The 12,025-nt window shown below is 43.0% G+C and overlaps 1 protein-coding gene across 2 annotated transcripts in view; it reads left to right on the top strand.

The window, feature by feature from the left end:
* Positions 1-12,025, top strand: part of ITGB1 (integrin subunit beta 1) — a 44,371-nt gene that overhangs the window by 8,246 nt on the left and 24,100 nt on the right. The window contains exons 3-7 of one of the 2 annotated variants that reach the window (XM_025208479.1): positions 970-1,041; positions 1,340-1,425; positions 4,540-4,762; positions 8,996-9,166; positions 9,501-9,739. In XM_025208479.1, the coding sequence (XP_025064264.1) occupies positions 970-1,041; positions 1,340-1,425; positions 4,540-4,762; positions 8,996-9,166; positions 9,501-9,739 (791 nt within the window). Of the gene's footprint in view, positions 1-969; positions 1,042-1,339; positions 1,426-4,539; positions 4,763-8,995; positions 9,167-9,500; positions 9,740-10,552; positions 10,595-12,025 lie in introns of those variants that run through there. The other variant, XM_025208480.1, reaches the window with a different exon arrangement.

Below are 12,025 nucleotides of genomic sequence, written 5' to 3'. Positions count from 1 at the left end.
CCCTCCCAGCATATGCCACTGGCTGCAGCGGGCTGGAAAAGCCCCATGCCTGGTGCTGCCATCCGTGGCTTCACGGGGAACCTGATGCACTTGATACCCCTGGATTGTGTTAGATAGATGTACTAAATCCTACCTCAAAGCAGGGGACTGGACTGCATGATCTTTTGAGAGCTTGTCCAGTCCTACAATTCAGTGATTTATGTGATTTTTTTAAAGTATTTCATCAGCAGTATTTATAGCATAAATACATTTTAAGGGGTGGAAAGGGGCAAAGAGGCAGGCAGCAGAGGGTTTATGTGTCTCGGTTCTTCAAATTTATTTTATCTGAAGGTGCTTTGAAAAACAGCTTGAAAAGAAACTGACTTTGTGGATCCTTTCTAATTTAAAGTAACATTTTTGCACTAAACATGCAAAACATTCATCTACCTTACTTATGACAAGACCAGCTGGGGCGTGTCACCACAACCGTCTCAATCATGTTTGGGGCCCTGGACCCAGTTTACATCGGTGTAATCAGCATTGCAAAAGTGTAAAAGAAAAAAAGATGATGATGCAAACCCTTAAACTGCGATAACTTCCCAGTCTAGTGGAGAATTACCCCTGAAAGAATCAGGAGTAACATTTACCAGTGTAAGTTACCATGGTTTAAGTTTCATCTGTGCACATCTATCTTTGGGTAACCATTTACTAAATGCAAAAAGAATATTATCTCCTTCCCTGCCATAGGGCAGCAAAGTAAAGTAATATCTGCCTTCTGTATGAACTCCTTCAGCTTCAGGTTTCTCCCTTTCTGATTCTGGTACAATTTACACTGGTATATAAAACCTGCATAAATTATATTAGTGTATATGTTTATTTGACCATTGCATCTTACCTTTGCATGTCAGTACTTGACATGCTGCCTAATATTTTTGTTATGTAGTGCTAATAAACTGTACAATTAGCTCATCTACTTATATTTTATTTTTCAGACAGATTTAAAATTGCTCATCTGGGCTGGACTGTTGAGTTGCTTGCTCTGGTGTGGATTTGCCCAGCAAGGTATGTCCAAGGGTTGTGAAAATCTGAAACATTTCATATTAATTTAAATAATTTTGAAACATTACCACTTTATTTAAATAGTATGCAAATAAATATTTTATTATTATTAAAAATCAAATATTTTAAAACCTTGTTAAAAATGAAAGCATAATAATGATAGTAAAGTAGCTCCCATAGTGCTTGGGGGCGTGCTTGTACTTAATTAAGGTTGATTTCCAGGGCTAACACTAAAAAATCTAATATTCTGCCATTACTCACATTATTTCTTTTTAAAAGGTCTGTCTGTATTTCCTGATAGGTGGAAGTGACTGTATAAAGAAAAATGCAAAATCATGTGGGGAATGTATACAAGCAGGACCAAACTGTGGTTGGTGCAAGAAAACAGTATGTAGTATTGCAAAATGCTTTTTATGATGTGTATTGCCTTATGTTTATGGTTAAGATACCTATTCATTACTGTTTCAGGGTTTTCGATAGCACCCATTAGCTTAGTGTCTACACTGTGTAAATAACAGTGAAATAACGATTCAGGTATCTGAAGCTCTGAATAACTAGATGACATATAGAACTGATAGATCTGCCTATCAAAATGTTTATTCCTCTCTTGCTAAATGTTAAGGGTACACATGTCATAGTTATTTAAAATCATTCCAGTGTGGAGTCTCTTCGGACATGTTAATTATATTCTCCCAGTGACATTTAAAGAGTGGTAATTTTAGATAGGCGTTAGGTTAAAGGTTTTAGAAATGGTTTTAAAACTAGCTTAAAATATGAAATTTTAAGGATTGACTATATGGGCTACCTTTTTGTTTTTCAAATAATTTAGTACAATATTATACAATTCATTCTGCTGTTTTAGCTACACACATGGTGTATGTGCAATTAATGCAATGTAAAAAATTCCAAAGCCATTTGAGCTGGAGGAACCTGCTCCTGGGCATGGGCATCTGCATGTACGCTCAGGACAGCAGCAATTTGAGCTGGGACGGAACCAGTCACCAGATGGCTGGGCTGACAGTGCAATTTACGCCTGTGGTCAGCGTCCACACATGCATGTCAGCATAGTTAATTACTATGCCGTAAGATAATACTGTCCCCAGAAGTACTATCTTATGGCGGGGTTAATTTACTGCTCCCTAATAACCAGTGCACGTGTGGATGGTGATGCTTTGCTGCAGAGCTAATCTACTCTGCAGTAAAGCACATCTGTAGATGCACCCACACTGAACTATGTTTGATCAACAAGAAAATAATAACTTTGAACAGAGATCAGATATAGAAAATCTTGTATGTCTGTGTTCTGGATGACTGGAGAAAACCTAAGGTCTGCCCCTTAGAAAGCATTTTCTCTTCACCTGCCAAATGTTGAGGGCAGTATAACTATTTCAGCAAACTACAAACAAGTGAAAACGTTTTACAGCCTTAAAAAGAGTGACTGTTGCCAGATGCAGGTTATAATGTAAGTTTCTTGTGTCTATTTTTTTAATAAAGTAAATATGCCTTGTCTGCTTGTTCCCTCCTAAAAAAAAAAACACAACAAAACAAAACAAGCTAATGAACATTTGCATAAAGTCAGTAAACGTAGTAAAATCAAATTTGTCCTTTAGTTGTCAGATTTGCTTTGTTCTAGTTTCACCCTAAGAACTGGGGGAACACCAGCTTCTGAAACACTTTAAGATCCAAGCATACAAATGAACAAATCTTTATTTTTTCCCATATATTGAAAAAAAATCCTGTTTCCTCCAGTTACAGTTGAAAATGCCATATGAGTGTATGCATTTATATTGTTTTCAGAGGTCAAAATAATTTTCTGTGGATTTGAGAAAATGATGTTTTTTGTTGAGGACAAAGCTTTCCAGATATTTTTTCAGTTCAGAAGCATATTCTCCCTTCTTTCCCTGATTCAGCTTTCTCAAAATATGGCAGAACTTGTCTGCCTTTTCACTGTCTTGTTAATACCCTGCAATTCTGTTGGTATGGTCTATGTAAATATTGTGATCCAGCCTTTTATTACCTTTCCAAAAAAAAGTAAAATGGTTTACAAAAAAAGGTAAAATGGAAGCTTAGTTGCAGCACAGATTATTCAAATACTGTATTTACTTCAATATAAGGCAACCCTGATTATAAGATGACCCCCGCCCAATAATTAAATTCTATAATATAGAAACTCAAAAAATTTGTTATAATTTCCAGGTATAGGCTCTAATTATTGGCAGTTTGCCTAGAATTTGTCTCCTCCCACTGCTCCATCAGGGAAAATAAATCCGGGGCGGGGGGGGGTCATAAAAAATAAAACTGGCCCCCTTGCCCTCTGTCCCATCCCGTTCCCCACCCCCTTCTTCCTCCTATAACCCCTTCCTGACTGTTAGACCCTGCTGTCCTTGAGCACATGGAAGTGAGAAGCAAATTTGAAAACACTAACCTAGAAACAAACATACCTATAACAATGTGCATACAGGGAAGTTAGTACAGGTACCCATAGATTTAATTCATTCCGGATGGATGCAGTTTCTCGCTTTTGAAACTACCGCAGGTTTTAGCAAAGGTATTTCATTAACACACTTTTAAGCAGTATGTGTGTGTACTCCAGATACCCCCCACAAAGGCTCCATGTGCTAATTAGACCACCACTCATGAGTAGAACCAGGTGTTCTTGTAATCAGTCCTGGAATACTCCAAAAAATGTATAAGCAAATGAGGTGCAGGGCAGCCTGGTCTGACACCACCTCATGGAGGTGGGGCCACACTCATCATATGTGACAGGCTGAGAGAGGGAGCAACAGAGGGATTCTGGGTAAGCTCTTTGGGGCTTCATTCAGTGATGTTTGCCAGACATTTAAGACTGGTTAGTACTGTGTGCAGTTTTGAGCCCTCCACTACAGAAGGAATGTGGTCAAATTGGAGAGTCCAGTGGAGGGCAATGAAAATTGGTTAGGGAGCTGGGGCACAGCTTCTGAGGAGGGGCTGAAGGAGCTGATCTTATTTAGTCTAGAGAAGAGAAGAATGAGGGGAGATTTAATAGCAGCTTTCCTTTGTAATAGCTACCTGAAGGGTGATTTCAAAGAGGATGGAGCTAGACAGTTCTTAGTGGTAGCAGATGACAGAACAAGGAGCAAAGGCCTCAAGTTGCACCAAAGGAAGTTTAGGTTAGATGCGAGGAAAAACCTTCTCACTAGGAGGGTAGTAAAGCACTGAAACAGGCTCCCCAGAAGGGTTGTGGAATCTCTATCCTTGGAGGTTTTTAAGACCTGTCTAGACAAAGCCTTGGCTTGGATGATCTAGTTGGGGATGGTCTTGCTTTGAGCAGGAGGGTTGGACTAGATGACCTCCTGAGGTCCCTTCCAACCCTAATTTTCTATGATTCTATGAAAGGTACAGGTCATCTGTGGGAGTAGAAAGGAAGTTGAAATGTATTCAGTATAGTGGCTCACCATGACCTCAAAAAGAGATGCAGAATCTATATACTATATATCCCCACCCCACCCCCATACTTCCTAGGACTTTTTACAAGAAGGAGAACCAACTTCTGCTCGATGTGACGACTTGGCCGCACTAAAGAGTAAAGGTTGCCCTCCAGATGATATAGAAAATCCCAGAGGTAGCCAAGCAGTGAATAAAAATAAAGAAGTAACAAATCGTAGGAAAGGCACTGCTGAGAAGCTCGACCCAGAAGACATTACCCAGATACAGCCACAGCAATTAGTACTGAAACTGCGAACAGGTATGGAAGTATTAAATTTGGACTTCATATATTTTCCAAGCTTTTACCTGTGTTGTTATCTGTGTTATTTCATGACTGTAATGCAACATATATAATTTGCTTCAGAAACAATGAATCTTACTTAGGAGCACATTGAGTTCTAAGGAAGAACAAGCCTATCTAAGTAATTCCCAGGGTTCAAGTACCCTGATGTCTGAGATGCAAAAGTTTAAATAGGGAGCAAATTACAAAGAATTATAACTTTTATGATTTAAAAAATATCATGAAGGATATGTAATGGATTTGGATTGTCCTGAGACAGTAGGTTTACATGAAAGATAGTCTTATTTACAAGTGATTTGCATTTGGCAGTTCTGGATTGTGGCCTCTGGCATATTAAATAGAAATGTAGTTAGTATAAGGAAGTGCAGAGCATAGGCTACGAAACTGGGTGGGCCACCCAGGCCATGGCCCAACCAACTTTTAGCACGTTAATTTATATAACCTACAAATGCGCAATTGTCATTCTGGTTAAAACTGTATAGGTATTTTTTTAACTGCATAGCTAGCTAAAAGTTTGTCGCGCCATGCCCTGGATGGCCAACCCTGTCCCATGGCCTATGCAGAGGGAAAAGATAATGAAAAAGTTCTGAGCATTATTGTCTGCTGTGTTCAAAGGCTGTTCTGGCCAAGAACTGGAAGGTAAACCTTATTAGGTCTGATGACTATGGGAGCAGAAGCCCAAAGGATCCAAAATTGCAAGCTTATGTGTAAAATGTTTGGTTTTAGAAGGCCAAAGAAGAAGATACAGAAATAGATCACTGAATATAAAAAACAAGGTAGCTTGCATATTCTTTTGCTTTTATAAACTCCTGAATTTAGCTCCTTTTACGTAGGAGAAAATTGATCAGTAAAAAGGAGTTCTTATGACAGAAAATGTTAATAGTTGTCCAGAGATCCAGAGAGAGCTATAAAAACTCATTGAGAGCCTTAGATTTGGGGGACATGGTCATGTCTACATGAGATGCTGACTGCAGTAGCAGTCGCAGTGATGCTGGCTGCGCAGTAGCTGATTACTACTGTGCAGTAGTGTTGTGTCACACCCTGTGCCATGTGATGCTACTGCACAGTAGTAATGAGCTACTATGCAGTCAGCGTCTTGTGTAGACGCAGCCAATGAAAACACAGTATTACTAAGTTTAAGATACAATGTCAAATAGTTTTAGGGCTCCTTTAATTAGTACTTGTCTGGATAGAAAAGAAGTTAAGGTTCTGATTTGAAAGAGCTGCAAACTGTGAGACTCTTCAAGACAAGGTAACAACAACCAAAATGAGACTACGGGCCAGATCCAAATCGATCTTGTAGTCACCTCCACTTAGGCACAGAACATCTGAAAAGCAGGCATTTTGTGCCAAAAGGGAATCCAGATCAACAGGGCTATGTATCTCTGTAATGTGATGGAGAATGTTTAGGCATTAGTAGGGAGGTGGCAACAGCTTGCCAGTAGGCAACCCTTTCCAGGACTTGGGTCACTGCCTCAGGGCTGCAATCTGGCAGCACTTAGTCAGGCATTAGTACCTTGTGGGTCAAATTGTATTACTTCTGGGCATGTGAAGTATCTTAATCTGTGTGCCTATAGATCTTTTCAGAAGTGCCTAATGATTTTAGGTACCCAAGGCATTTTTCAGCCATTGCGGCAAGGTGACTCTGGATCAGGTGACCTACATATCTAAATTAGGGATGTAAATATTGTTTTAAAAATTATTTGTTTAACCTGTAATTATATTGGTTAAACGGTTAACCAATAACACAGCAGCTCTAACACAGCTGCTGTGGGGGCCACTCCTGGGGCCCTTGAGGGGTGAGGGGAAGCAGTGCCAAGCCCCTTGCTGTTTTGCTCTTAGGCCAGAGGCTTTCAACCTTTTTTAACAAGTGTATCCCTTCTGCCTCAGAGTTTCAGCTCATATAACCCTTTATATTTTACTCTTGTTTTTAAAGGGCAGTGGGGGGGGCAGATCAAGGCCCCTGTGTTGAGAGAGGGAATGAGGCAGGGGCAGGGGTATGCACTGCACAGCAGGGGTGGAGTGCAAGATGGAGCCACAACAGCGGTTCGTCCAGGGGGCGTGGGGAGGGGGGTGCAGCTCCTGCCACTGCGCACACCCCTGGCCAGAGGGAATGTGCCCCCCAGATCTGTGTGAGGGGTGGAGGCAGCTGTTGCTGCAGGCTGGACTCTGCACCCCACTGCCACTGCCCCAAGAGCCACACAACGCCATTTGCCTGCTGCCACTAGGTGGGCAGGGGACACACACACACACACAAAGGCACCCATGCAGATGCAGACAGACAGACACATGCAGACACAGACACACACACAGGCACACACACAGACATGCACACGCAAACACAGACACGCAGATGCAGAGAGATACACGCAGCCACACACATGCAGATGCAGACACAGACAAACGTACACATGCAGATGCAGACTGACACACAAGCAGATGCAGACACAGACACACACATGCAGACAGACACGTGCACACATGCAGATGCAGAAATACACACAGACACTCCCCCCCAGCAGATAAGTGGTGGGGGGAGGGGCGGGGGGGCAGATTGAGAATAGTGGGGGGAAGGGGGGTATTTCTGTGCCCGCTCCCAGGAGCAGGGCTGGGGGGGATGAGGGCAGCACTGCCCCCTGCGGGCTCCACACACGCCGCCCGGATGGCTGGACTGGGGCAGCCAATTGTGCACCGCCTGTCACCAGCGGCAGCATGGGGCAGTGATGGTGGCAGTGGCAGCCACTGTGTGTGAACCCCTCCCCCCCATCCATCCATCCATTCAGCGCATGTGCGGCCCACAGAGGGGCACCACTGCCCTCTCCTCCCCCACCGCCCTGCTCCTGGGACCAAGCACAAAGAGCGAGCTGAGTTGGGGGCAGGGAGGCGCTGCAGTGTACTGCATGGGGCTGGTGGTGCCCAGCACGCCTCTCCCCCAGATAAGAAGCAAAGTATGGGAACATGCCTGGGGAGGCACCACCGCCATGCCTTGGGGGCACATTTCCTTCCCTGCCCACCATTCCCGCCCGCACGTACCCCCTTGGCCTTCCTAAGTACCCCTAGGGGTATGCGTACCCCTGGTTGACAACCTGTCTTAGGCTATAAATACTAGTCCTCCTCTCTCCTCTCCCCCCTCCTCCTGCTCCTCTCCCTTCCTCCTACCTGCACTGCCACCTTCTGGTTCCTGCTGGGGCACCACACAGCTTCCCTTCCCCCTCTTCCCTGCCAGAGTGTGCTTGCCTTGAGCTAAATGATAGCCAGTAAGCTAATGTAATCATTTAAATGATTACTCATTTAACCTTTCATATCCCTAACCTGAATTCTGTCTACATCCCATTTTAGTGCCAACTGAGTGATTTGGATCTGGCTCTAAGCATCAGGTAGAGGAAAAAAAGAAGCTCTGTAGAGAAATCTGAAAGGTAGTTTTATAGATCCTGATAAATCTAAAATTTCTTACCCTCTTCTGTGGTATTGAGGCTCCACAATGGAGATACCTTTCAGGAAGTACAAGATCAGGTTCAGGGTCACAGGTTCCTGTTTTTCTGTGAAAGTCACAGCCCCAAAGGCCTGTGGTAATATCTTAAAGTAGTTAAAAAGAAACTCTAAAGCAGGCTTGAATGAAGCATGAAGAGGAACTAAATTATATTCTACATTATATACAGGTTTTCCAAAACTTTCTATAACTTCGTAGGGTGGAATCCTTTTAAGGAATTAAGCACATTATTACGGTTCTGAGAGTAGCCGTAAATTGTAGTTGTCAGTTGCTCAACTTCCAGGGAGACACCTAACAGGATGTCATAGTCTTGGGATACAGGAACTTAATGACGCTTATCCAGAGAAGCTGGCTGGGGTATGAATTGCTACCTATAGCAGTCTTTGAAAACCAGTTTCTCTATGGCCAGTGTTGGCAATGGATTGTGAGACTCAAAATCAACAGTCCTCTTTGGTGATTCAGGAAAAGAAAATACTGGAATGGGGAAGTCTGAGTTATGCCAGAAGTTTTTTTTTCATTTTAAGGGGATTTTTGTTGGAACTTTGGTGACATATTAAGAAAGAACCTGATTCGTGATTATTTTCAAATATTTTTGGGCGCACTGATAAAAAAAACTTTCCATAAAGCATATATTTTTCTTCAGCTGAAGTACTCTGAAAATTTTAATAGGTTTCTGTTTTGTTGTTTAATCTTTGAAATAGGGGAGCCACAGACATTTTCATTAAAATTTAAGAGAGCTGAAGATTACCCCATTGATCTTTATTATCTTATGGATCTTTCCTATTCCATGAAAGATGATTTGGAGAATGTGAAAAGTCTTGGTACTGCTTTAATGACAGAAATGGAGAAAATAACTTCAGACTTCCGAATTGGTAAGAAAGAGTGCCTTGTATGTAGCAGTGCAGAAAAGGAAATTCCTACTTGTAGATTTTTATAAAAGCTAGGTTAAATTACTGATATGTTAAATCTGACAAATATTTTAAAGGAAATTAGCAACAATACAAAGATTGCTTATTCTTAATTTTTTTAGAAAGTGTTTAGATGAGCACAAAAATGCTTAATATGTATGCGAGTAAAATTGAAATAAAAGTGTGAAAAATATTTTTAAAATCAGTACAAATTATAGTGAGTTGTACATACCAATGTATCATTTTATCTAGTACAGTCCCACACTGCAATTTATAGGGGTTTATTGTTCTATCTTAGGCTTTGGTTCTTTTGTGGAGAAAACTGTGATGCCCTATATAAGTACTACACCAGCCAAACTCAGGAACCCTTGTACAGGTGACCAAAACTGTACAACACCTTTTAGCTACAGAAATGTGCTTAACCTTACCAGCGAAGGAAATCGGTTCAATGAACTTGTAGGTGCACAGCAAATCTCTGGAAATTTGGATTCTCCTGAAGGCGGATTTGATGCAATAATGCAGGTTGCAGTTTGTGGAGTGAGTAGATACCATTTTCTTTACTGTTGTATTACATCAAAATGTTTTAATGGAGTCATTTGCATAATAGGTCTGGAGTTTAAAAGAAAGTTTTCAATATTTCATTTCAACACCAAACACTTTGAGACATCTCAATGGTAGAAAGTAGAGATGGGATAAACTTATTCGGAACCGTGAATTTGTTCCACAATATAGACGTTCTGCTTTTTGAAGGTCCCTAATAGATAACTTGAAGTGCTGATTATAAATCTTGTTCTCAGAAGATGAACATGATCCCAGGATATTCTTTCCTAGTAGCTTCTGTAGAATGAGAATCAAAATGATTAAATCTTTACTATTTAAGGCAGGGATGTCCAACTGGCAACCCACCAACTACTTGTGGCCTGTAGGCCCGTTCAGCCACCACTCTCCCAGCCATGTGGTAGGGGACTGCTGGTGGAAGGAAGGAGGCATGCACTGCTGGAACTGCTCATGAGGCCAAGGATGATGCCCCCCAGTGGCAGGGAAGTTGGACAGTGGGGATGGGTGGCAGTATTAAATGCCACTGCACCCCTAATGCCAAATTTCCTGACCCACGGGGATCCCCGTGGGCTGGATTCCAAGGCTTCGCATGCCGCATTTGGCTGGACATTAAACTTTTTTCATTCAGGGCTAATGTTTCAGCAGTTTAGCTAACCTATGTTGCTAGGAACATGTAGACATTGGTTACATTGTTGCTGCTACACACTTGTGAACAACAGGTCCCCTTTTGAAATGGTTAAAAGTTAAGTTTGTCTGAAGCTTGAAGCATTTGTTCTTCTCATTCCAAAACAGTTTGGCTGGTGTCTTTTATACATATATGCACCTTCCAGAAACGTGAGTTAATCCTTTGTTATAGTATCATAGGCTGCTTACAGATGTTTGAAAAAACCCAACAAAAGTGCTTTATGGAAAGAAGCAGCTGTTAATTTGACCCAGCTCCAGCGCATCTTTATAGATCGGGCACTTCAGCAGGGCTTTTTGGCACTTTTATCTAGAGATGATTCAATCAACTATTCAAAATGCCAAAAAGTCCCCACTAAAGTGTCCAATCTATACAGACATTGGGCAAGCCAGGTCCAACTAACGCGATGCCTCTTCTGGGCATGCGCTGGTCTTGATGCAGGAGGAGGACACACGGGGCATGTCCACACATGCAAGCACGTGTGCTTGCATCAGCTCAAAGAAAAGCGGCGCAAATTTGAGCCAGGGCTTTTTGCTTCAGTGCATGTGTTCGGATATGCATGTTGGTGTGGAGCAAATTGCGCCTCTTGGGGCAAAATAACCCTGCCTGGTTCCTCCTGGATCTGCAGCCAGGTGGAGCTAGAGCCCAGGGCCAGCACCTGTGTTGGCTCCAGCAGTGTAAAAAGCTGCCCCATCCTGGCCCCATCAGTACAAAAAGCTGCTCTGGCCTGTAACTCAGAGCTACTTGCTCTCAGGAGCTTCTGGGGCCCAGCCAATTGGTACCTGGGGACACTACCCCTTGTGCCAGCTGGACTGCTGCAGCAGTCCTGAGAGTTCCCTGCACCCTCTACCCACTGCAGCAGTCTGGCAGTGGGGGCTGCTGCCTGGCTGTGACTTGCTGCGCACATGCCAGACACGGATGGGGACCCTTTGGGCCAGCTGCCAGTGGGCTGTTGCTGCAGAGTTGACCTGTGTGGCACTACTGCCACGTGTGCCTGCCCTGCCATCTGAGCAGCTATCGCCCAGATGTTCCCAGTGTGGTGGCCTGTTCTGAATTGTCAAAGCATGTCTTCCTGGCCCCATTTGGCCAGGTCAGCCACAGCCAGCTGGGTCCAAGGTGCCAGCTCTGAGTAGGCAGGGTCCTGCCACTTGCCTTCCTAGCAGGAATTCTGGTGTTCCCTATTTGAAAACTGAAAAATCCCTGATAAAAAAATCCCAAAGTCACTCTGTAAAATACCCCAAAATCCATGTTCCTCCACAATTAAAACAAAAGACCACTATAAAGAGAGAGACAGAGACAGCTATCAGTTGGACAATGTTTTATTGATATATCTACAGTGTTAAAGCAATGTGGAAGCCTACCAGTGTCTCTATCATAATAATAAAGTGAACTCTAAATACATGTTTCATGAATACATGAATATATATTTTGCTGCCCCCTCACAGGGGCTGCGGCTCCCCAACAAGGGCCAAATGGCCCCCTCACAGTCTACCACCCCCCGCAAAGGCCCACATGCTCCACCCCAGCCCCCCGATTGCTGCCCCATCTGGCCCCATCCCCTGCCAGCTGGTGCTGCCCCACCC

This window comes from Alligator sinensis, unplaced genomic scaffold (genome assembly GCF_000455745.1).
Source record: "Alligator sinensis unplaced genomic scaffold, ASM45574v1 scaffold309_2, whole genome shotgun sequence".
Classification (NCBI taxonomy): domain Eukaryota; kingdom Metazoa; phylum Chordata; order Crocodylia; family Alligatoridae; genus Alligator; species Alligator sinensis.
The sequence above is the reverse complement of the archived record's forward strand: the minus strand, read 5'-3'. Positions and strand labels throughout refer to the sequence as shown.